Genomic DNA, 26371 nt, shown 5'->3' on the forward strand with positions numbered 1-26371 from the left:
GAAAAACGTTAATTAGTATTTCATTCTGAAAAAGGCAGTCCAGCAAGAGGTAGGAATATATCATGTTCAGGAACAACAGCTCTATTTCATTTTTCTTTTCAAAAGATACTAATTTAAAATATTTTTAAGGGGGAAAATGGTAGATTTTTAAAATCCCTTTAGATCTCTACAACCACAAATTGGAAATTTCCAGAGAGTGCCTCTTAGCACTCTTTATTTCCTTAAATTTTAGTGTTGTATTGTGATTGTGATTTTTGCTCAATGAACTGCCAAACAAAAACTAGTGTAGCTCTCAAACTGATTGAGATTGCATGTCTTGCATTATCTAGTAGTACAAATACCTTTTTAATACTTAAAAATGTTCAAAATCTCAGGCAATCACTTAATATCACAAATCTGTGTTCCTATCCAAAATCTCATATAATTTCAGGTGGTGGCAAAACTTCCTGATAATTGGCAACCTCATGTTACAATAATTTGCTTTTTAATTTAATGTTGGCCTTGTGGATGCCATCTTAGATTAAAAATGTGTCTTTGTCAAGTTTGAAAAGTCAGTGATATTTGACAAATTCCTATTTAACTAGCCCAACATTTCTGGGTCCCTCAATTGTCCTTCAGATATCAAACTTGCCTAATCAAGTTTGCCTCTCTACTATCTTATTATACTTATATATTTTGTAAATACCTAGCAGTGATCCATGTGTCTTGGCATACAGCCATGCTGGCCACATGACTATGGAAATTGTCTTTGGAAAATACTGGCTCCCTCAGCTAAGAAACTGAGTTGAGCACCCACCCACCCTGAGTTGAGCACTCATCCCCTCTGGACAGGAGTAAACCTTTACCTTTCAATGCCTGCCTCCCTGGGGAAGGCTCTAATGCTGGGAATGGAAAAAGAAAGAAGATGACAACCTAAACTAAATGGACTGAGTTATAGTGGCAATTGATGCACCACTGGAAGACCTAAAGAACCAGGCTAGGGACAGATTGTCCTCTATGAGAATTTATGTAGTTGCCAATAGTCAACAACTTGACAGCACACGATCATCATTTTATAAGCAGTAAAATGTCACATGCTGAAAGCATTAATTTTTGAAGGCAAGATTAAATTCTGTTTCAATTTTCTGAGTCCTCTACACAGGCATGCTGAAGACAAAAGAATTGACAAGTTTCAGATAGCTTTTAAAAATGGAGAATTGAATTTTCATCCAACTGCTCTGTAAGATAAAATTAGCTTCCCAGTTGCATCAGTTTCTGTGGGACAGCCCTTTGTCCTTTGTTATGTAGTGCTTCACTCCATTTGTTCTTATTTTATTACTTTAATGTCAGCCTTGTAAAGTAATCTAGACAAGAAGCACACCCAAAATTACTAGCTTTATCTTTATTGTAAAATTACATTAACAGAGTCTTCAAAGTCTGAAAGTGCATCTCTTTCCCCTTCGTTATAATCCAAGAAACCAGAGACGGGATCTTCTGAGTGCTTGAGAAGGAGCTTGTACTAGAAGACCTCCAAGGTCCCTTCCAATTCTGTCATGCCTCAATTTCTTCCGCAAATTCAGCAGCTACCCCTTAAGGGCTGCTTCCTGTCCCCCAAGATCATTTCTACATACCACTATATTAATTATCACTAAAATTAACCCCTAATGATATACAGTACCAGCTTCCTATCAAAGGAAACATTACCTGCCTTTCTAATATGAACTTCATTCCTGCCTAGCCTATCTATACTAGGTGGAGGGTTGTAACCTAGCCAAAGGAAGACTGATGCCACCTGCAAATCCCAATCCCAGGAATCGCCACATTATTCATCAAGCAAAAATTACAAATTCAAACAAAATAAAATCAAAGTGACAGGGATGGTAATCATGCCAGTGCACTTACACATGCTCCCTTGGGGACCTCTTAAATATCGAAAGGCGCACAGAAGTTAAATTGGAATTAAATCTGAAAATTAATAGCTGATACAACTGAATCAGGTAGACTTATGACAATTCTGTTGCAAAAATCAACATTTAAAGCAGTTTGCATGTGTTAACAGAGTGATTAAAGCTAAAAAAGTCATTTACAGGTAAAGCATTACTATGCACAATTTGTACACAATCCCTAAGTGACTGCAAGTGTCGTAGTTCTAAATTATCCAAACTTAGAATTTGAAGCCTAGTAGCGTAAGGTATTCTATTATGGACAGAAGAATCCAAGACTTTTCTTGCAAAGTACTTCTGGACTCACTTGATGGTATTAAATGTCCAATATATGGTAAGGATTCCAGACAGTTGAACACTATTTTAGGATTGGCCTAACATATTTTGTACACTCTAATGAGCAATACAATATTTCCAAGGGGAAAAAAACTTCATAGAATTAAGTTCACAATTTTAGTGGTTTTTAGCAATTCTGTTACGATGAACTTTAGAACATAAATCGTTGAAAATGAGCACGCCCAGATCCTTAACAAAATAAGGGTTATCTATTAGAACAGAAGTCCCCAACCTTTCTGGCTGTACGGACTGGCGGCAGGGGTGGTGGTGGTTTTATGCATGCATGCCACTTGTGTGGCCTGGTTCCCAATGGGCTGTGGACTGGTACCAGTCCATGGAGCAGGTGTTGGGGACCCCTGTACTAGATCAATACCGCCTAATTTATCCTTTACATTCTGATATTGTTTTCCAATATGCAAAACTGAACATTTCTTAACTGAAATCTGGAGTTGCTAAATGGATGACCATTTGAAGACACCATCAATGTCATGTTGCAAAGCATTTCAGTAATATGAAACAATTTTACATAATCAGTTTATGTGACCTAAATATTTTTTTACTATGCAAAAGTTGTAAATTTGGATAACAAGTCATTTTCCTCTAAAAGGTGAATAATTGATTGCATTATATCTGATGGCATGATTTTGCATGTAACGTAACAGGGAGATGGGCGTGTAGTTTTCAATCAAACCGAGATCACCATTTTTAGTGGCTCAAAAGATGGAGATTTCAAGGTAATAGTATGGATATTCATAACATCTAAGTATATGATTGCGAGGAGATGACAACAAGGAAGAGCTATATTACTTTGAGTTCCTGAATGAAAGATAAGCTATAAATCTAGTTAATTCATATGTCTGTCTTATCAATGGTCACAATGAATCAATTCATCAGAAGCTGTTTGTTAAAAGCATTGCTATCATTTAATATAGTTTTATTGATTATTTAGCTGACAATATGAAGAAAAAATAAGCATCAGATGCAATAAAATAAAGTGTCTATAAATACTGGGCTCTTGTTGGGACATAATTGGGAGTTGAATCAGGTGTGTATCTTCTATACCAAGTGTTCTACATCCATACATTGTCTCAAGGTATGGCACTTGTTGAATCATTCATATTTAACCATAAAACACAGCTGCTCAAATTTTGCTCTGGTAAAGGCTATTCAATGGTCCTGAGTCACACTCATTGTCAGGTGTTTTTCTGTTTAAAAATATTCTTGCCCAGCCATTTCAACAACCTGATGTTTGCAAGACACTCAGTGTTGGTTTAGACCTTAATGGCCAAAGCTCTTTCTTTAAATACAAGTAGTCCTTAACTTACGACCACAACTGAGCCCAAAATAGATATTGCTAAGTTAGAAATTTGTTAGGTGAGTTTTGCCCCCTTATATGACTTTTCTTACCACATTTGTTAAGAAGTGAATCACTGCAGTTATTAAGTTATTAACATGGCGTTTAAGTGAATCTGGTTTCCCCATTGAGTTTGCTTGTCAGAAGGCTACAAAAGGTGGTAACATGACCTTGGGACATTGCAACCATCGTGGATCAGTTGTCAAGCATTCGAATGTAAATCACGTGATCATAGGGATGCTGCAACAGTTGTAAGTGTGAAAAATGGCCATCACTTTTTTCAGTGTCGTTATAACTTCGAACAGTCACTAAGCAAACTGTTGTCAGTCAAGAACTACCTGCATTGCCTTGGCTGAAAGTAGGTTACACTGATAGGCCAAGATTTTTAGAAGTGAATTCATGCCTATTAACTTTTGGCTTTTTCATGGGCCTGAATCAGTGGTGGGTTCCTCCCGATTTGGTCTGGTTCGGGCCGAGCCGGTAGTGACAATATGATGTCACCGAACCGGTTCTCCCCCCCTCCCACGTTATTCTTATCTTTTATTTGGTCCCACCCCCAATCTATTGCTGCCTCCTGAGTCCCAGCTGATGACTAGAGGGAAAAAAACTGTTTAAACTCTTGCCGCGGGGCTTCAAAGGGCCGTCCTACAGCTGATCAATATTAAAAGCAAACAAATGAGTTGGGTCGTAAGTGCAAGGACCTTCCAGAAATGACTGACCAGCTAGCCATGCCCACCTAGTCACATGACCTCCAAGCCACACCCACAAAATAAGCCACGCCCACAGAACCGGTAGTAAAAAAAATTAGAACCCACCCCTGGCCTGAGTGCAATGTGGACAATGGTGATCAGTCATTTCCCAGAAATTTTCTTAATCTTTCTATACTTTGAAGGCTCTAACCAGGTAGCAGAAGGCTGTCATATTAGAAATAAAACTGTGGGTGTGTGGAAAATGGGTTAGTATTTAAAGCAAGAGATATGAGGAGAAACTCTTTATCGCAGTTGCTGTCTCATTGCCATTTTTCCAGAATCCACTAGATGGCGGTAATGCACCAGAGATTTCAATTTTCTCTTCTTGGAGAACTATAAGCGTTCCTTTTTTTGACTTCACGGACATTTATTCCTTCCTTTCCAGGGTTTTCCGAAAGATCTTCCCAAATAGCAGAGTGTTGCTTCCAATTTAAGATATAAATCAAAGCCATTGCTTTACTGTATGAGGCAGATTCCCCATGGAGAAATCATATTACTTATATTGATATATTTTAGTCATTCTGCTTATGCATTGCATATTCAGTCCAGTGATTTTTTTACTACTGGTTCTGTGGGCGTGGCAGGGGAAGGATACTGTAAAATCTCCATTCTGTCCCCAATTCAGGAGAAGGTTACTGCAAAATCCCCATTTCCTCCCGATCAGCTGGAACTCGGGAGGCAGAGAATAGATGGGGACAGGGCCAGTCAGAATTTTTACTACCGGTTCTCCAAACTACTCAAAATTTCTGCTATCGGTTCTCCTGAACTGGTCAGAACCTGCTGAAACCCACCCCTGATTCAGTCCTTCAGTCAGATTCCCATTTAGATACATATTTTATCTATCTGTTTATCTGTTGAATAAGATCTTCCCAGTCCCTTAAAAAAGTTTTCTGGAAGCTTATTCTCCTTTGTTTTTTCTCCAGAGGCTTAAAAAGTCCTAATATTTTCTTCCAGTTATGGGATGAGTTATTGTTCATGTCTATGTTTATACTTATACCTGTTATCTTGTACGTTTGATAAAATAAATAAATAAATAAATAAATGAGTAAGAACACCCCCCTCCCAAACTGGATTTCTGGGTGCACTGAGCAATTTGGTAACATTGCACTAGAATTGCGTTAGTTGGTACATGCTCAAGTCAAACCTTGGAAGTTAGGTTTTTTGTTTAGGCCTGACTGGCGTCTTAGACTGGGCTACTCCACTCATTGTTATTCTTTCACTAATTGAGATGCTCTGTGCCAGTGGGCCAATCAGGACATGGTCTTTCATTTTCTGAAAGTTTAGGGTTCTCCGAAAAGTGCCCTAGAAGTAGCCCTGTTAGTAGATTGGTGGTGGGATAGAGTGAAGCTGGAGAGATTTATGAATAATAAAATAGTGGAGATGAATGGCTTCTAAATTAAAATAAATAAATAATAAAATAACAAGTAAGCCCCATCTTGACCAACACTGCAAGGAAATATCAGTGTTCACAGTAGATGACCAGGGACTGCAGTTTTGACATGGTGATAGGCAGTATTCAGAAGTACCAAGTGAACAAATTGTCATAAGGCGTTCTTATGATCTTAACAAAGATGGAGATAGTTGGCTATTGTCTTTTTCCAAGACATTTTTTCTTCTCCACAATCCAGCCTCTAGTCCTGGTTCAGTCCAGCTTAGTGTCCTGACTTGGGTCATGATAGAAAGAAAAACCGTGGGGTGTCCTATGTTTTTTTTTTTTAGTTGTTATTCTATGTTTTTCAACCCATTGGTGTTTTGCAGTACAAAAAGCAGCAAATTAAAAATAAGATCTGGGACCGTGATGACGAACCTATGGCACGCGTGCCACAGGTGGCACGTGGAGCCATATTGATGGGACGTGAGCTCAACTCCAGCTGATTTTAGGGCCTTCTGGGCCCACTGGAAGTTGGCAAACAGGCCATTTCTGGCCTCCGGAGGGGTGGGGAAGGCCGTTTTCACCCTCCCCAGGCTCCTAGAAAGGTTCTGGAGCTTGGCGAGGGCGAAAAATGGGCCTACCGGGCCCACTGTACCATCATGTGCCAAAAATGGGAGAAGCGCAGGGGTGGGGCACATAGAATTATGGGTGTGGGCACACACGTGCGCGATCCTCCCGCACTCCCCGCACTTTTGGCACGCGATAGCAAAAAGGTTAGCCATCACTGATCTAGGAGGAGATAAAGCTACTGTCTTGGGAACAAAGATAAAATAAGAGATTCTGATGACAACAATGATCGCAAATGAAGAGATGCTCTTTAGGGAGAAACTGTAGGATTTGGGTGTGCATTTCTGTCAGGTGGAGACTAAAATTCTAAAAATGGCAAAGGCCAGCAAACTGAAGCCCTGCCTGTTTTGTACGGGTGTTGTCACCTGCGCATACGAAGGGTAGGCTTTGATCGTGTTAACATTATTTCTCCCCCTTCCCTAATCAATGTGGAATAACAAGACAACTATGGATATGTGTTTCGATTAATATATGGAGAAGATGATTTACAGGCTTTGTCTTGTCTGAGACTATATGTACATTTAAAAGCACACGATATCAAACGAATGTGTCCATTTGTAAAGTTTTGCCCAACTGTCTTTAAATAGATTATTGGCTCTGGCTGTGGACTTATCAGCCCCTTTCCATTTTTATGTCTTTGTATAATTTTCTTGCTAAAAAAAGAGAAAAGAGTCAGAGGGAAACTATTGGAGAGCAGTGTCTCTCAACTGTGGCAACTTAAAAGAGCATGGACATGAACTCCCAGAAATTAGGTTGGCTGGGAGTTGAAGGCCACACATCTTCAAGCTGCCAATGTTAAGAAACACTGTACAGGTAACCCTCAACTTACAACCATTTGTTTAGTGACTGTTTAAAGTTATAAGAGTACTTTGAAAAGTGACGTGGCCAGTCACTTGTACTTCTGGCCATTCTAGCATCTCCACCATCACAGGATAAAAATTCAGGCATTTAGCAACCAACATATATTCATGATATTCAGTTGCAGTGGACTGGATCATCATTTGCAACCTTACCTGTCAGTTTCTGACAAGTAAAGTCAATGAGGGAAGTTGGGCTTGTTTAACAATCATGGACAGTAGTCCTCGACATATGACTACAACTGAGCCCAAAATTTCTGTTGTTAAGTGAGATATTTGTTAATTGAGTTTTGCCCCATTTTACGACCTTTGTTGCCACAGTTGTTACGTGAATCACTGCAGTTGATAAGTTAGTAATCCAGTTGTTAAGTAAATCTGGCTTCCCCATTGACTTTGATTGTCAGAAGGCTGCAAAAGAGGATCACGTGACCCCTGGGACGGTGCAACGGTCATAAGTATGAACCAATTGCCAAGCATCTGAATTTGGATTACATGATCATGGGGGACCTGCAAAGGTCTTAACTGTGAAAAATGGTCATAAGTCCCCTTTTTTAGTGTCTTTGTAACGTTGAGTGGTCACTCAACGAACTGTTGTAAATCGAGGACTACCTGTATTCACTTAACATCCAGAATGATTCACATACAAACCATAGCATAAAGGGTCTTAAAATCAGAAGCAACTCAGTAAACAACTGGTTTGCTTAGTCATGGAAATTTTAGTCCCAAATGTGGTTGTAAGTCAAAGACTACCTGAATTAGAGGTAGGGCAGCTTCCCTCAAAGTTTTGCACAAACCAGAAAATAAAAAAGAGCATACAGACACTGACAAAAGAAATAAGAGCGTACAGTAAAATATGTAGAAAGACTTTAGGAGCATTTGGCCAAAAAAAAAAAAGGAGGGGGGGGGGGAAAGACCTTTAGAAATATTCCAACCAGGAAACCGGCTAGGCAGGGTTTGGATTGTTGAAGTACAGGACACTAAACATGTACTCAGGAAAGACAAAGAAACTGCAGAGAAGTTTAATCGATTATTGGCATCTGTCCTCGCTGCAGGGGAAGTCTGAATGGCCTTTTTCAGCATGTAGACAGAAATGATCTGATAAAACCTCTTTACACAATGCATATTTAACTACGGGATTTGCTGCCACCAGACACTGTGAAAGTTTTAGAAGAGGATTAGACAAACACGAGGGAAGACTATCAATAGTAAACTAGTCTTGATGGTTATCTGTTACTCACTGAATTGTGGGCAGCATGTCTTAAATACCAACTGGGGAACCAGATGCCTCTCTCTGGCCTTGGTGTGCCAGAGAATGCTGAATTGGATGGGGCCAGCAAGAATCATTTGATTCTTTTTGATTTGATTTGAAGCATTAAGAGTTGTTAACCTAATCTTGCGTAGTTTCTTCTCCGGTAATATTGAACTGCAAACTAGGGCATACAAAACCTTTGCTAGACCAGTTCTTGAATACAGTTCCTCTGCGTGGAAGCCGCACTGCATATCAGACATTAATACAATCGAATGAGTCCAGAGATATTTCATAAGAAGAGTCCTCCACTCCTCTGCTCACAACAAAATACCTCATGCCACCAGATTCTAAATTTTGGGCTTAAGACAATTTAGAACTTCGGCGTCTTCGGTCTGACTTGAGCATAATACATAAAATTATCTACAATGTCCTACCAGCCAATGAATACTTCAGCTTCAACCAAAACAATACAAGACCACACAATAGATACAAACTCATGGTAAACCGATCCAAACTCGATTGCAGAAAATACGACTTCAGCAACAGAGTTGTCAATGCCTGGAATGCACTACCTGACTCTGTGGTTTCTTCCCCAAATCCCCAAAACTTTAACCTTAGACTGTCTACTGTCGACTCACCCTATTCCTAAGAGGTCTGTAAGGGGCGTGCATAAGTGCGCCAGCATGCCTACCGTCCCTGTCCTAATGTTTTCTTTTATTTGTATTCTTTTCATGTATTTATAATTATGTTTACACTTGTATCTGTCATAAAATACATGCTTGATGAAATAAAATAAAATAAAATAAAATAAATGTCCTGATACTAGTTTATAAACTTGGTTGCTATCCCCTACAAGAACAAGAAACACCCACGGGCTGGCTTCAGAATGGCAGTCCATAATAGCAGTTGCAATAAAACAGTCTGCAAATCCTCCCTGCAGTAGATTTCAAAGGACAAAAACAAGAAGTGTTCTCCTACTTAGACATGAGGGCTTTGTTGCTTTGAGACTGGCTGCACAGGTGGCTACAATTAGCCTCTGGGTATACTCAGCTCATCTGGAAGAATGGAGGAGGCAGGTGAAGCTCGCTCGCTCGCTCAGGGATCTTCTTGAAATCTGCCTTCTTTGAGTGATGGTGAACAGGGACGGAGCTGCTCATTATCTCTGTCTTTACTCCCATCTCCAGCTTGGTGGTGATGTGTCTGGGATAATTACACATATATGCCCATGTTATTCTGTATTTGTGCCTTTCTGAATCGCTGTATCGAATGTTGCCTTTTGAGCACTTTTTTAATGTTTGCTTTTTAAAACTACCTAAAATAAAAGAATAAAAGGGAAAAAGAGGGAAAAAGAAGTGGAAGGGAAAGGGGGGGTTGGAAATAAAAAGGGAATATATTAAAGATGTACAAAATTGTGCAATCATTTACATAATGTTAAAAGAAGGGAAAACATTCTTCTGTTATTGTTACTAGCAGTGTTAAATGGGAAGAGATACAATCACATTTCTGTTTGGCACTTTATGAATTAATGCTAATATTGTTAAGTCAGAACACAGAAACGTGCACAATGAAGAGAACTATCAGTCAAAATTATAGGAATTAACAAGAATGTCCCTTTAATTTGAAATATTCCTCCTTAACTCTATATATGACCAATCAGACAGAATTTGGAATTTAGGGTCTTATACTGAAAGAAACGTGGATGGTGGGTGTGATAGATGGTTGTCTAGGCAGATTCTCAGTCATCCAGATCACTGTTGTCTCAATGGTGCTTTTTCAAAAGGCAGCTGGAGTGTGTAGTCCAGCCGCCTTTTGAAAAAGCACCTTTGAGAAAGATATTTATGTACAGAAATATAGTCTATGAAGTAAATGGTTTCCAAATTAAGTGAAAGTTAGTATCAGACTTATTTTTTTCAGATAGGGAGTTAATTTTGACACTAATGCATATTTCCTAAGCAATACCTTGCCAAATCTCTAATGAAAAGACTGAACGTTATTTCCAGCAAGTGTAGATTATTCTAGCATTAGTTCTCATATATGAAGCAGCTCAGTGTATTTCTTAGGCTTGGAGATCCTTATCTTCGAGACTGCCTTCTGCCGCATAGCTCCCAACGTAAAATCCCACAGAGTTGGTCTCCTCCGGGTCCCATCAGCTAAACAATGCCGGCTGGTGGGCCCGCGGGGAGGGCCTTCTCTGTGGCTGCCCCAGCTCTCTGGAACAAGTTACTTCCTGAGGTCTGGACCATCCCCACCGTATTGGCCTTCCGAAAAGCGATGAAGACCTGGCTTTTCTGGCAGGCCTGGGGCCATTGATCTCGCTCTTGTGATCTGGCAAGATCCGGCCATGAATGGCGTGAATGAGCGTTTAATGTTTTTAATTTTTCATTTTTTTTTATAATTATTTTTAAAAATGTATTGTGAGCCGCCCTGAGTCTTCGGAGAGGGGCGGCATATAAATTTAATTAATTAAATTAAATTAAATTATCAGAAAAACAATTAGCGAGAAAAAAAGTTAATATTTAAAATTTGTTTCATTTCATTTCTACAAATGGATCCTATATTCAGGGGTTCCCAACCCTCAGGCCACACCCTGCTTGGGACACGGCTTGTTGGGAACTGTGTTACCTAAGCGGCAGGCGAGCACATGGCCATGTGAAGCCGCATTTGCACAAGAACCGTGTGCAAGTGAAACCATCCCCTCCCCCCTGCTGCTGCCTCCGCCACCGGCCCCGAGCCTGAAAAGTTGGGGATACTGCTACAGTCATAAGGTTATAGGATCTAAAGGTTAGACATAGCCTTGAAGTTTCTCAACGCTGGAAACTTTTAAGATTTGTGCACTTCAACTCCCAGAATTCTATAGCTCTGGCTGGGGAATTCTGGGAATTGAAAATCCACCCCATTTAAAATTGCCAAAGTTGATAAGCACTGCTCCAGGCAACCTAAGCCAGGAATTTGCCTGGATCACATCAATGTTAAGGCAACACTTTTATAGGCCTGGGAATAAAAAGAAAAAAAGGCTAAATTGCTGGGAGGAGTCATAGAAAGGAATATCTTCAGGCAACATGCAGATGAGCGGATCTATTGCTGATCTTATCATAAGGCTCTGTTTATTGCTAAATAAATTGTTCAAGCTGGAAGAGTCCATGTCTCTTCCCACTATGGTAAAGAAGGAGAAGCCATGTGAGGGGCTTGTGGCAGTGGGAAGTACTACCTAACCCATAATTAGATGCTCCACCAAAGCAGAATGGAGATGGGCGTAGTTTGGGAGGGCCAAAATGTTTTGTCACCAACTTATAGATCTGTATCTGTTCAATTATAGGGGGCATAGATGTGATAAATATCTAAATGCATTGGTATATGTACCTACACATCCATCCTGCTTGCAGAGACTTTAAGAGGAGTAAATTTTAAGTATATTCTCACAGGACAGAATTCTAGAAATGTAATTTTAGAACGGAGAGTGGAAGGGATATCATTTGTTGAGTGATTCTTTTCATAATCTAATTTGAACCAGCTAGATACAATAGTTGATATAATCTTGAGCGTGATGTTGCAATACAAGGTACAGCGAGGTTAACACAAAGGAAAGGTCCTATTAGCATTGACAGGAGTGTAATACTAATAGGATTTAAGACTTATATACCCCTTCCCTGTGCTTTACAGCCCACTCTAAGTGGTTTACAAAATCAGCAAATTGCCCCCAACAATCTGGGTCCTCATTTTACCCACCTTGGAAAGATGGAAGGCTGAGTCAACTTGGAGCCTGGTGAGATTTGAACTGCCAAACTGCAGTCAGCTGGCAGTCAGAAGTAGCTTGCAGGACTGCATTCTAACCACTGCACCATCACGTCTCTTCTACCCGTTTCAAGGACAGTTATCCATTTTCCCTTTGAAGCTGATATGAGCTTCTAATACAAGAGAATATTGTAGACTTGAAATTTCAGTAAAGGGAAGTTCCATGGCCAATTCCCAGCTGAAGAAGCTTCTTGGATGAGAAACAAAATATCTCCAAAAGAAAAAACAAGAAAGTCCAGTTGCCTCCTGAAAAAGCACCTTTTGGATTAAGGCACTAGGTTGGACAACAGGAACCAAAACAGTTGGATGAATGTGGGCCAGTCACTCCCTCTCAACTCTACTGAAGGAGGCAATGGCAAATCACTTGCCAAGGAAACTGCAGGGGCTACTCCAGGCAATCACCAAGAGTCAAAAACCAACTGGGAGGCACATACATAGCTGCATCATGCTCTACTAATGGGATCACAGATCCTTCCATTATTGTAATTGCAAGACAGAAGGGTCTTCTTCTGATGAAACGAGGAGATCCTATCTCCATACTGCTCATGAACCAGTTCTTAGTTTTAGCTTCTCTCTGTTAACTTTAATGTTTTTAATGTTTCTGCATTTTTGTTTTTATTGTGTTGTAGGCCACCCAATTACTTTGATAGACAGGCAGTATATAAATTTGATAAAAAACATAACCATCACACAGTATCCCCCGCATGAGATCCCCAAGGCTTGGTAAACACATTTCTGCAAGGAAATATGAGAATTGCAATAGATGTAAATTAAGAATAATCATTTAAAGTTTTACCCTGCCCAAATGATTCTGCCGAGTTCACAATAATGAAAGAAATTCCAAATAAATCAACAAAACGTAAAGATTAAAAAATGCGAAGCTGAATGAAGTGAGGGAGTCTCCCTCGCCAAAGAGGTATAGAATTTTGTTTCGGTTTTTTTAAAAAAATGAGATATATGTATGCTTGGATTGAGCCTTTGCTCACCTATACATAATTAGGGGAGGTAAATTCAAAATTGTTAGTGCAACAATTGCACAAAGGAAGAACCAAAATCCCGCCTGGCCTGCCTGTTTCATGAGAGAGTTCTCTAATAAATGAATTAGCAATTCAGTAAGAAGATCGCTCTGGGGCTGATATTGATCGGGCCCAGGCTGCCTGTTTGCTGGGACTGTTGGGGGCATAATTGAGTGTCAGTCTCTGTCTGCGTCGCCCTGCTGGCGCCTGCTGCTTTTGCATTTGCTAATTTTCAGTAACTGTCTTCTGCCTGCTACTCCCAATGCAGCTATATCCGAAGGAGCGGTCAGGCTCCTGCTGGTCAAACCCTCCATCCGACGAGGCTTTATCGATCCTAGGGGAAGGACGCACGGAGGGGAAGTGGGAGCGCTCCTGTCGCCTTTCCAGGGAAGGGAAGGCACCGGTGGAACTTCTCAAGGTGGCCGCCCGCCTCCCCCTCCAAACCCCCTTTTCATCCTCCCTACCTCCCTCTACCCTTTACTTATCTTGGACATCATTTTACGGATTTCTAGGCCATAAAAGCCTAGGAGCAACCTGTCCGCGTGTTTTATTTCGCCGGAAGCAGACGTTCCTGGCACAGAACTTGGCACGCTAGGGGGATTCTGACCCCCGCCCCGAAAGTTAAACTAGTGGAAGATTAAATACAATGCAAACTAAAAAAAAAAAGGACAGAGCGTGCATTTCCCACAACCCCGGCCGTTGGTTAAACTAAACGTCGCTGCCCATTTGCACGGCTAATTCCGACCCTAAAAACCCAGGAGAAAGTGAGTGGGAACAGTCCCTCTTCCAGGGTCAGCCTTCCAACCCTTCGATCGTTAAGCTCCGCTACTTTGAGCGCCACTTCGGCCCCGCCTACGACAACGGCAGTGGGCGGACCGAGGGGCGGACCGAGGTGGGGTCAGGCGGCGGGGCGGCTGCATTATTTACAGAGCAAGATTGGAGCGTAAGGGGGAGTGGGGACGCTGTACCGTCTGCCCTGCGCACTGGCTTTAAGAAAGTGGCGAGGAACAAGGTCTGCGCGGGGCAGAGCGCTGCAGCAGCCGTGGGATCGGTTCTCCGCGTGCCCGGTGTGATTGCAGCTGAAGGGGCTTCCTCCTCGCCAGTCCGGCATTTCCAGGGTCCGGCGGGCTCTGCTGGGATCTGGGACTGGAGGTCGGCCGACGCGGGCGGACGGTTCGTTCTTCGGGAGAGTCGATGCGTTTCCCCATCGGAGCCTTTCCTTGCGGTGTCGCAAGGTGAAGCGATCTCGGGACGTCCGGCGGCAAAAAAAAGCCAAGCAGGGGAGTCTTCAATGGAGCGTCACTCCAGTTTCTTCTTCATCTGGCTACAACTGGAGCTGTGCGCCATGGCCATCCTATTGACCAAAGGTGAGCTCCAGAGCCGGAGCGCTTCGGAAAGACGAGGCATCCAAGGGAAGCTCCCCCGATCGCCAGGGGCTGGAGATGCCTCTTTTTCCTAGTCTGGGTCAAGGTTCGGAGTGCGGAGGGTCCGTGGCGGGGCCGTTCTTGGAGCGAAAAGAGCGAGGGAAAGCTGGAAGGGAAAGAAACGCGCTTGCGGGGCGGGCGCTGAGTAGAGGAGAAGTGGGTGGCTGAAGGCCGATGCTCCGTTCCCTCTTTAGGGGCGATCCGTCACTCGCTGACCAGCGGGTGAATCGTGTCCAGGGTAGAGACTGCGTTCCCTACCATGCCCAACTTGTTTTTAAACTTAAGACTTTTTCATCGTTCATCGCGGTGCATGGTTGGAACGCAGTCGGTGTGGTTCTTATGTAGTTTTGTTGCACGGTGGAAAACCTGAGAATTGGATTAATTGTGCAGAGTGAAGGTAACCACGGTCCTGCGTGCCAAAGCAGTGGCGGTGCCTTCGTCCAACCAACCTGTCCCAAATTGGGGGTTTTCGAGGCTTCTGCGCGCGCCCATATGACAGGTACTTTCTCTTTAAAAGCGCCAGTTCTGCAAAAGGCGCTCGGACCTAGGGCAACCCCTGAAGAGAAAATGAAATGGTCAGCGAGGGTTTAGGATGAGATTTTGCAACTCTAAACCCGATTGCCGCTTCCACAGGAGAACTTTGAAAAACGGCTGGGAAGATCACTGGGGAGTTGCCTGGGGAGGTGGCGGGCGTTTTGAGTACGGGAATGCCTTTCTCCCGTGATCAAAGACTCTAAGAAACTGGCCAGTCTAAGATGTAGGGCGCCTTGGGAGCAGAGGGAGTGTAGTCCCGAGGATCTGAAATCAGGCTCAACCCGCACCTCCGGTTCTGGGTTGTGATTAAAGCCCGGGAAGGTCTTGCCTCCTGTGTAAACCTGTCGAACCTTGGGAGGGTCGGGACTCTTAATGCCATCCAAGGGCTTCCAAAGCTGCGGCCCTATCTTCTAATCCTGGGCGCGCAGCAGGACTTGCTCTCAAGGATGCATGAGGCGAAGCGCACAACCCTGTAGCGCCGCCGACAGTTCGGGATCCTCCAAGGTCGACCCGGCGAAGCCAGCCGGGCTTCCTGGCCAGCAGTCATGCTAAGTGGCGGGCGGACCACTAAGGCTACTTGGAAAGCTCCGAGGAAGAGAAGATCCGAAGGGGCCGGTCTCCCTCCTCTCCCCTTAAACCATAAACTTTCGGAGCAAGGGTCTTTCTTAGGAAAGGGTCTGCGTCGTGCGTCGCCGCCCTTCAGTGGCTTCTGCCGGACCAGGCGGGGTTGCCAGTGTGGCGGCGGCCGCCCTCGCAGCGGGTAAATCCAGTAGCATCCCGCCAGCCGTCCAGCCTCGCCACTTCCCCGGGGCAGTTCCCCTCCCCTTGGCCGGCCTGGCCTCTCTTGTTCGGCCTCTCCCTCCCCGGCTGGCGAGCTGCATGCGCTGGGCCCAGCGCGGCCTTTGAAGAGGGCTGCCAAGGCTTTGTGAGGGTGTCGGGTTTCTTCCCGGGCCGAGGCGCGCAGGCCAGAACAAGCTCGCCTGTTCTTGGAAGTGGTGACGGGCTTGGATTTCCTGCGCTCCCTCTCCGCCTCCCGCGTGGCTTCCTCCCTCCTCGCCCCCGGCCTCATTGATGCGAAACAACCCTCGGGGCAAGCGGTTGTCAAAATGTTTTGCTTAGGCCATCTTTAGTGTGCTTCGGAACTTTTTTAGCCTGGCTCTTTGGAGCTGAGAGGTTAATTCTCTTTCTCACACATTTCAACCTCCCAAATCAAGCTGAGCAGGAGATTCCTGTCGTTGAGGAGCAACTGGCCAGAAGGCAGAATCCTGCACCCTTTTCTCTTTCATGGCTTCCCTGGAAGGGGGAGAGTGAAGGGCAGATCCATCTAAAAATCATTTAGATTCAAGTTTGTAGTCAAACATAATTTGCTTTGTTTTGGCTTAGGGGGAAACCTGCCTGCCAAGAATTTATGCCATAAATGGTTGTTTATGGCACAACCACCAGGCAGTGTAATGTGCAGATCCAGTCTTTTCCAGACTGACATCCCTTACCAGTTTCCTTGATGTTGGCTAGCCAGAGGCTTAGCTTGAAATAAATTAACTCCACACCACTCAGCGATTTTGTGAGGCTGGCAGCATTTAAGGGTAAATTGTTTCTCAGACAATCGGCAAAAGTTTTGGGGTGTTCCTACAACAGTCAGCACAAAACATTTTTTTTCCTCCTCCCTTTTTAGAAATAAAAGGTACTGTTGAAGCAGGGGAGAGAATGGGAAAGTTGACGTTTCCCATAATTGCCATGTTTCATGGAGAGGAGGTTAAAGGATAAGCAAGCACAGGGTTGATGTGCTATAGTATTTATTTATTTTGGAAAGAAGGGTGTAATTAACCCCAAATAACAGCCCTTGAAGCCAGCAGAGGGAAGTTTTCTGGCCCCATCAAAGAGGGACTAAGAAGGGAGTGACTGGGAATAATGTACAGTTGCAGATACTGAAACTATGTGCCTGATAATGATATAATTAGGGGATCACAGACTTCTGGCTGCTGTCGACTTCAAACGCTTTAAGAGAAGCCTGCAGTCTCTCCTGAAGCCACCTTGACTAAAAGCAGACATTTTTCCTTAATAGCTACATACAGTAACAAGAAAGAAGAGGTGAACAGAAAGGGCATTGTTCACCTCTTGAAAATACCAAATACCCTCTCTGGCCTTTTGCATAGTTCAGAAAGAATCTTTATGAATTGACAGAAATAACTATGCCTCCCCCCAAAATACAATATTACAAAATCTCTGCTCTTTTCCATTCAATTTTTTTTTTAAAAAAAAAAAAGGCAAATACGAAAACCTGAGTCAAATTAAATCAGAACTGTAATAACTTGATGACTGCTCTATCAGGTTTTGTTTATGAGCCAGCCTTGGGGTCAGAGAAAAGATAAGTTTTTCAAAGAGGGTCATATAAGCTATTAAAACAGAAACAGGGTCTTATGGTTTGTTTCCTTTGCATGTTACTTCCTGAGACAGTGTGTGGGGAGAGGGCACTTGTGCAATTTCCCTCTTAAATGTTTTTATATTTATCCATGGATTGTCAGTGTAAGATGTTCAGTTGTCTGCTTGCTAGATAACATTTGCTTCAATTACCTTTTTAAAAAAGGGGGACGCAAAATTGGGAAAACAAAACTTTGAGAGAAAGAGAAAAATCTAGATAAGTATAAGGGAATAAGGGGATAAGATAAGGGAAACTGGGCTTTAGCATCAGGACATCAGGAATAAGATCTGATAAATTTTAACTTATCACCCGCATTGTATACAACCTTCTATTTTTATTTTCTATTTTTTCTTATTACAGTTATCCATTTGGGTGAAGAATCTTAATGTTTGTTTTGCTTACCAATTTCCAGGCAAAGGAGAGGTGAAATGTTTTCTGTCAAAATAGCTCTTCAAATGCTAGTTGTAAGTTTTTGAACTTCCGTGAATTTAACAGGAAGACTTCAGAGCATGATACACACAGGAAACACACAAGGCTTAGAACTCAATGGACTTGATATTACATCTTTCAAAAAAAAAAAAAAAAGGCTGCCGGTGTATTTTCTTTCTCTCTAGTAAGATGTGCATGGATATGTGCATTGTAATCTCTTAATTGCTTTGTAAAATAGAATTCTGAAGCCTTTTTTTTAAAAAAAATGTATTGGATGTCTTTATAGCTGATTTTAAAAAAGGTTAAGAAAAACATATAGTTCTTTCAATAATGATAATTTCTGAAAGTTGAGAATAGCCCAGCTTTTCTTCCCACTTCTGTTCATACTTTTTTTCAGATTTAAACCAAAATATTTTAAAAAGAGTAACATTTCTGTGTCTAATAAAATGAATCTCATTTTTGAAGACTATGAAACGAAGATGTTTTTATGAAGGGAACTTTTTTTAACTTCCTTTATAAATCTTTGTGGTTTCCTGTGCATTTTTCTTTTAGTCCAAGAGCAGAGGGTTTTCAGGTTAAATGTTTACCTTTTTTGACCACATGATGGACTGAGTGAATGAGGAACTGGTAGTGGTAGAGGAAAGTTTAATTTTACCATTGCATCCTTCCTTCCATTGAAAGAAGTTGATTTTGGCAAGTAGAAACTACACTTGTAAACAAAATTTCCTGTTTTAAAATGGAGTTAAAAGCACTTCTACACGAGGAATTCCTTTTTGAAAAAAAGATTCTGTGTTGAACCTAATGCTTCTCTTTTTTGTCTCAGATGAATTTCTCAATATCTTTTTAGGGACAAAGTTCTCAGTTAAGTTCAGAAAGATGACTGTAGATTTTTCTCTGTTTAGATTCTTTTCATGTGTTATACAGTGATATATAGTTGTGAGGAATGCAATGTCCATTGTGTGTATATAATTTTTTTATCCCACCTTTGTTGTTTTTATAAATAACTCAAAGTGGAGAACAGACCTAATATATTTTTTCGTCTTCCTGTTTCCCCACAACAACAACCCTGTGATGAGGGATGGGGTAAGAAAAAGTGACTGACCCAAAATCACAAGCTGGTTTTCATGCTTAAGGTGGGATTACGGTCTTCTAGCATGGTGTCTTCAGTACGTAAATCCTGTCATATTTTATCAACTTTGGAATTAACTTAATGGATCTTAGATTTAATGCTGGATGCTATGATGCATCTGCCATTATAGAAAAATGATACAAATAATAAGTAGGTAGGGCGTGCAATCCTATGCACCCAGACAGAAATACTGAATGTTAATAAGTGGCCTGCTTAATAGATTTTGACCAGGAGAATCTGTTTTGTAAGACATATTATATAAGTAACTTGGTCTTTGTATGCAACTGAGCTGTGAGAACTTAAACTGCTACTGGGGTTCAACAACTGAAGTATATGTGGATGTTTCTAGTGCTATTAGAAACCCTTAAATCCTTTTCATACAACCCCTAATTATTCTGACACTATTTGTATATAATTCTTTGTTCCATTGTTTGATTGGGTGGCCTATATATGTATGTCACAGATTCTATGGTTTGGAAATAGCAAATATTGTCAATGTACCAGCTTCTTCTTCTTCTCTGTCTAGTATTTGTACATCATACTTACTTCACACTAGTATCAGTTTGTTTTCCATGGAGCTCCCTAAGAATGCCTCAAATACTTTAGCAGATAGTCTTAATTGTTGATCATCATTAATCCATGCTTGTGTGCCAATAATAGATCGCTTATTTACGGTGGAAAAACTGAAATCTGACATTCCAATTATAGTATCTTGAAGTCCTGCTCATACCACATAAGTCCTGCTCATACCACATAAGTCAAATCATCCCCTCAGTTGCTCTGGGATTAAAACTCTCAGAACTATTAATTTTGTTGACCAAGAATTCTGAGAACTCTAGGTCAATGTATCATGAAAGTACCACGCTGGTGTAAATTGACCCAGAACTATTTCAAAGAGGATAGTTACTGTACTTTCACCTTGGCAGACTTGAAACAACTGGTTAGGGATAGATCCGTCATTATCTATGTGATCCTAGGATTGATGGCTCATAATAATCTATCAGTGAAATTATGCTATTCTATTGCCGTACACTTTCCTTAACATTTCTGTATTGAATGCAATAAATACCTCAGTCTTTGGCAAAGACTTTTATAAAAGCAAGCACTTCTGAATACCTGCTGGCTAACGGGGAGCTTCCCTTTTTATTTTGTAACAGGTGAAATCAGATGCTATTGTGATGCTGCACATTGTGTTGCAACAGGCTATATGTGCAAATCAGAGCTGAGTGCTTGCTTCTCTAGACTGCTTGACCCACAAAACAGCCATTCTCCACTGACTCATGGCTGCTTGGACTCCTTTGCAAGCACCCTGGATATTTGTCAAGTTAACATAGCCCAAAACCACTCTGGCATTGCCATACCCACGTTGGAGTGTTGTCATGAGGATATGTGCAATTACAGAGGCCTCTATGATGTTCTGTCTACTTCCAGAGGTGACCCATTGGGTAAGTCACATTCTTATTCTGTATTGGCAACAGAGAAGATCTTGTTAGCCTACTAATGATTTTAGGCTTAAGCAAAGCGGAGAAGGAAGCATGTGGCAGGGAAACCTTTGCCAAGAAGCTTTTACATCTGCATTTGCATCAGACACAAAGCTTGCGCTTTTTTATTTGTATCTCACTTGGCGTTTTGCCAGAGGATCCATGTCTTGGGTGGAGTGCTTGCTTTCATCACAATGTAGTGCATTCTAGACTGGATAAAATAAACTATTAGACTAAAATTAATTACAGTATGTTAAATGTGAATGAAAAGGAAATAACCAAAATTTTAATTTTCTAACGATGGAGCTCAGCTTCTTGTACTAATCAGTGCTAAAACAGATCAGAGATAGGAAAAGGTAACTGAAGAAATTTAACAATACAGAAATAATTAATTTGACCCAACAAAACTTCTGGTGCAACTCTGTTGTTGCTTTGCAGATTGAAGAAGTGCAGTGTCTCATAGTTACTGGGATATCCATTTAAATTGATGCTGTATCCCCAGCAACATCATTGATGTTTTGATAAATGGAAGAATATCCATTACTTGAACTGCAGTCTTCAAGGATGCCTCTTAATTGTTTCAAATTTAGTGATTATTTTCCTCAATTGCATATTCTCTTCTCTAAATGTCTGGATTTTCATGTGGGTCACATTATGTTGTTTTACTTAATATCATGAAGGAAGTTACAAACTAAAATATATCCGGTTGGGAAAAGAGGGTGAAACTGTGTTCTTCATATTATTGAATTGAACATTGCAGCTATGTTAAAAGCTGTTGAGTTCAGCAAAATGTAGAGACTTGATAGCTAAATTTTTTTAATTAGATTTTTTAATTATTTTGATCATCTATTATCAAGTTGGTGTCAATTTAGGAACCACATGCTGTAGATATTCTCTGTGACAATTAGATCTACATTAATTTTATTTCAATCCTGAACCCTATAAATCATGTAGAAACTGTCATTTTTGTTTTAAAAAAATCGTAATAATCATAATTGGTTGTCTTTGGGCTGATAAAGCAAAAGCTTAATTTAATTAGGACAATGCTGAACCTTTTAATTTTGAAAAGGCACAAATCTGCATTTGTGCTGGTTTACAGAAGATAAAATTTAATAACCTATAACACTTTAGGGATTTCCAATTCCTTTTGAGCTTTTATGCTATATGTAATTATTTATGGTTAAAGAATCACTGCTAAAATACTTTGTAGTGTCATGTTCGAGTTCTTCTAAAATGCAATCTAAAGCTTTCTTAATTTGCAAACCATTTCACATATTTAATTTATCATTCTAATCAAATCAGGCTGAGACAGCAACTTGTGCAGACTCCCTAAACTATGTTGGGTTTCTTGCTTGTACAGAAAGAGAGCAAGTTGCTTCAGCTAGTTATTGCATCTCTAATGGGTACTTTTGTTTTAGATACATAATTTGTTTGCATTTCAGTAAGGTGTATATAATTTATTGAGAAGATGGAACTGAAATTCCCTCTCCTTCCAATTTGCTATACTTCTGCTTACAGGGGTGCATTGTTCAAATAGGACAACCTGGGATGCAGCATCCTTATCTAGTGTTTCTGGAGCCATACAATAAGTACTCAAATTATAAAGGGAAACCTTTACAGGTAGTCCTTGAGTTATGACCAGCCATGGATCACCTTGTCCAAAATATATTCACACATTCCAAAGTTATGAAGTCCCTATGGTCACATTTCAAATGCTTGATATTTTGCCCACATTTGGTCATGGAATTGCAGTTTATGATAACACCCCCCCCCCATCTTTAAAGATTTTATTAGATTATAGAATAAAATACAAAAGCAAATAGGAGGACACAGTGGGGAGGAAAAGGAAGCGGAAAAGGAAAAGTGAGGTCGGGAGGGAGAAAAGAAAAAAAAAGTTGACTCAACTCCCTCCGTTGCAAGTTCCAAGTTTATGGAAAACTTTTTACTTTTCCATAATAATATAAACTATAACAACAAATCACAGTTTTATGATTTTTTTTCTATGACTTACTTCTGGTTTGAGAACATTGGGTTCACTTAATGACCACAACGTTTGCCTAATGTGATTCATTTAACAACTGCTGCAAAAAAAAACAGGGTCCTAAAATGGAATGATTTGCTTTATGATTTTTGCGGCTGGTAGTGAGTAGGCTCCATTGCTGTCATAAATCAAGGATTACCTGTAATACCTGTGATTTCAAATGATGGGGACTAATAATGAAGTTTTTCTAGTATATTCATTGAACAATGTGTCTTACTAGTTTTTAAATCTCCTGTCCTTCTTCCCCCACCCTGGCCCCCCCGCTTTCCTTCTTTGCAGGACAAGGGAGCAGATACCAACATGACAATAGCCGAAACCTCCTCACTAAAGTTCAGGAACTTACCTCCTCAAAGGAATTGTGGTTCAGGGCTGCTGTCATCGCTGTCCCCATCGCAGGTGGACTGATCTTGGTGCTTCTCATCATGCTAGCATTGCGTATGCTCAGAAGTGAAAATAAACAACTTCAGGACCAGCGGCAACAGATGCTCTCGCGGTTGCACTACAGCTTCCATGGACATCATTCCAAAAAAGGACAAATGGCGAAGCTAGACTTGGAATGCATGGTGCCTGTCACAGGTCTTGAGAACTGTTGCATGACCTGTGAGAAGATGCGACAGCCAGACTTCAGTAATGACAGAATACTTTCACTTGTCCACTGGGGCATGTATGGAGGGCATGGAAAGCTGGAATTTGTGTGATCACTTCTTTTCTGCTTTTTTAAAATATCAGTATATATATATTAAAATTTTGTCCCTAAAATTACTAGGATTTTTTTTCGAAGGCTGTTGGGTTCTGCTGGACAGGAGCACTTTATATGGGAGTGGGAGAGAAGCCTACAGTCATTAGTCCAAAAAAAAAAAAAAAAGGACCTCTGCAGATGAAACATTGGATTTGTCTTCTGAAGGATTCCAAAAGAGATCTCTTATTTGCACAGAGTAAATACACTTGATGTATTGTTTGTTTTAAAATTATGAAAGCCAATTTGAGAAGATGTACATGCTGTTACCACAGTTGTCTGAACTGTAGGGAAATGGGTGGAGTAATTATACTATTAAATGGTATGCACATTCTGATGTAAAGATTTTTTTAAAAAACACACAAATATATAGATATCTATTTTGCCTGAAACTTATTTTGTAGTATTGTGGATAAACTATTACTCTAGGGAACAGTCCCTCGATTGTACAGTTTCTTTATAGATTTTCCACTCTCAACAGTTTGACCTGTTAAGCCCATATAAATTAACGTGCATCCTCTTATTTTCGACCAATCAGAAGAGTTTTCTTTTGTCAGTCACTGATTTTCTGGCTATAAAGATGGACAAATTCATTCTATGTATAAGAGGGGGTATAGTTTGGAAGATAAATATTACAATTTCTGCATCATACTGAATGTACATTCTAATGTCAAAGAGATATTCCGAGATTTCTAGGACAGAATATTTTGATTAAATTGGATAGACTCTTACTTTCCAAAAAGAAAAAGAGAATCCAGGCTATTGAACACTCTTGGACCTTTGACATTGTTTGTCCGAAAAGGTTAATGGATATTGGGGGGGAAATGCTTGTGGTTAGTATGAATTTACATATAACTATGGTTAAAGAGTAACTTGTGTGGTAAGACCAAGACTAAGGCAGTGCAACTTCTCCCCATCCCCATACACACACACACACACATGTACATGCATGCACAGTGAACAGACTTCAACTGCTCTTTTCAACTGCCTAAATAAATAACATAACCTAGTTTGCATAGCATGCTGAACCAAAACCTGCATAACTCCATTTTACATTAAAATGGTTGTGTGAAGCTGGCTGCTGCATGATGTGAGACTAAAAATAATCTTTCTTGGATGAATGATGGGCCAAAACTGAAATAAGGATTTTTCAGAGACAGATGAACAGGATTCCTTCTTTCCAGACTACAATGACACAATTAACTGTAATGCAAGAACACTAATTAAATGCATTGCTACGGCAGGACCTGGCCTGCAAGTCATCACTCAAGACTTATTCCGGTATATAAAAAGTAAGTAAGTCGGGAAGAAAATTAGCCTTGTTGTTCATGGATTTTTCGTACCACTAGAACAAGAGGTAATTGCTCCCAATTGTATCTTGGAACAGCTTTATTGCTTGGTTTTATGACACACAATGCAACCAGGTTTTTATGGCCTGACTATGTTTATAGGTAGAAGTGGATCAAAAAAACTGCTTTGCTTTTGGCAGAACAGGACAAATTATCTGAGCTGCGTGGCCTGAGGTGAATCTCTTTTACTCTAAATAGAGCAGGCCTTGCCATCTATTTCAGCGGCTTCTCCTTTTAGGTAGGCCTGCAAACTTGCTATTCTTTCTATGTAGTTTCGTCAGCAACAATATCTGTAGAAAACAGTACCGAATAGGATGCCTTTCGGAACATCGTGTGACTGTAATCTAGAAACGCAAACAATTTTGTTCATTTTGAACATATAGAGAAAACTCTAGAATTAGCTGGGGGACTCCGTTTTCAGCCACAAGAATGGATAATCCTGAAGAGCTTTCCTTGACTGAGCTGAGGAAAGCTGTTGGGAGTCCCACTTTAGCAAGAGTTGGAGGGCTGCAGATTCCCTATCTCCGTTAAGAGTGCATGGGAAAGTGAAGGGGTGGAGAATCCTTGAATATGTACGACAATATTCACAATTCAAGTACCATGGCTTGCATACTTAGATGTCCCAGATGGGTCATGGCAGAAGTTTGCATAGTGATGAAGTTTGCCTTCATCATTTTGCTTTGCTACTATTCCTCCTCTGGAGCAGAACTGCCAGCAGCAAAGCAAATAATTAAACTTTGGAACTGGAGGTAGAATTTTATTTTTTATTTTATCTTAATAGGATATGCCTAAAATATCTTTCATTGCAAGGAAAAAGGGGGCATACAAAGGCATGAGGGAAATCAGCACAATTATTAAAATGAGGCAAATCAACCTACTAAAATCCCAGAGTACATAGAGGCAACATTAGTCATTTTAAATATTTTGGAAAATTAAAAAAAGAAATGGTACCAAGAAGTTTACATTATTAGTGTCACAGATTTACAGATCTTGGGCAGTTGTTCCCATCATCAGATTTTTGCCTGAGTCCTTCCAAGATCTCTCACAGGAGCTAGTAGTCTATCTCTAGATGCCTATTTCTGCACAAATCAAGAGAAGCTTGAAAAAGTTATGCTGTTACGCACAAGAACTGCATCACACAATATGAAAAAGAGGTTAGTGGGAAAGAGGTTTCCGTGTGCTTCCCTGACTTTTCATTGGCCTTAAAAAACAGCCAATTGTGTGGTTTGGATAACAATTGTATCCATGGGTTCCACAGACCCAGAGCAGGCATGGAAGCTGATTTAAAAATCTACCATAGGAAAGCTAAAGGATCAAGCAAGATGTACAATAGTTTAAAAAACCATAATATAGAGCAAATGTTTTCTTAAACACAGACTCACTAACCTGAATGCAAGGCATAAAATGGGACATAATCATGAGTTCAATCTAATTATTAATTAGGTGGATAGTCCTCTTATATAATTTCCTCAAAAGTTAAAACAAGCTGAATTGATAATAGTGCTAGACATCGCATGCAAGGAGTGAGTTTTTATACCCACGAACTGGGTATCTC

General features: G+C 40.7%; 1 protein-coding gene and 1 long non-coding RNA gene across 3 annotated transcripts; one reads left to right on the top strand and one right to left on the bottom strand.

Moving 5' to 3' along the window:
- Nucleotides 1-9275: 9275 nt before the first annotated feature.
- LOC148114368 (uncharacterized) lies at nt 9276-14185 on the bottom strand. Its single transcript, XR_015734078.1, has 2 exons — nt 12193-14185; nt 9276-9778 (listed from the first exon to the last, which is right to left on the bottom strand). It is a non-coding gene; the product is annotated as an uncharacterized LOC148114368 (long non-coding RNA).
- Nucleotides 14173-23859, top strand: BAMBI (BMP and activin membrane bound inhibitor). Of its 2 annotated transcripts, XM_087892916.1 has the most exons (4): nt 14206-14641; nt 18012-19246; nt 20367-20654; nt 23011-23859. In XM_087892916.1, exons 3-4 carry the CDS (start codon nt 20417-20419, stop codon nt 23427-23429), a joined length of 657 nt encoding a protein of 218 aa, XP_087749042.1. In that variant the 5' UTR covers nt 14206-14641; nt 18012-19246; nt 20367-20416; the 3' UTR covers nt 23430-23859. The 2 variants fall into 2 exon arrangements, with proteins under 2 accessions (XP_034258459.1, XP_087749042.1); XM_034402568.3 differs by lacking the exon at nt 18012-19246 and having other exon boundaries at nt 14173-14641.
- Nucleotides 23860-26371: the final 2512 nt, after the last annotated feature.

The sequence above is a fragment of the Pantherophis guttatus genome, chromosome 4 (genome assembly GCF_059756535.1).
Source record: "Pantherophis guttatus breed Tessera chromosome 4, ASM5975653v1, whole genome shotgun sequence".
Classification (NCBI taxonomy): domain Eukaryota; kingdom Metazoa; phylum Chordata; class Lepidosauria; order Squamata; family Colubridae; genus Pantherophis; species Pantherophis guttatus.

Bases quoted from the DNA above. Each gene is read 5' to 3' on its own strand.
- BAMBI (XM_034402568.3), top strand. From the start codon at position 14,566: ATGGAGCGTCACTCCAGTTTCTTCTTCATCTGGCTACAACTGGAGCTG. The intron at 14,642-20,366 runs GTGAGCTCCAGA...ATTTTGTAACAG, and splicing joins GGCCATCCTATTGACCAAAG to GTGAAATCAGATGCTATTGT. The intron at 20,655-23,010 runs GTAAGTCACATT...CCTTCTTTGCAG, and splicing joins TTCCAGAGGTGACCCATTGG to GACAAGGGAGCAGATACCAA.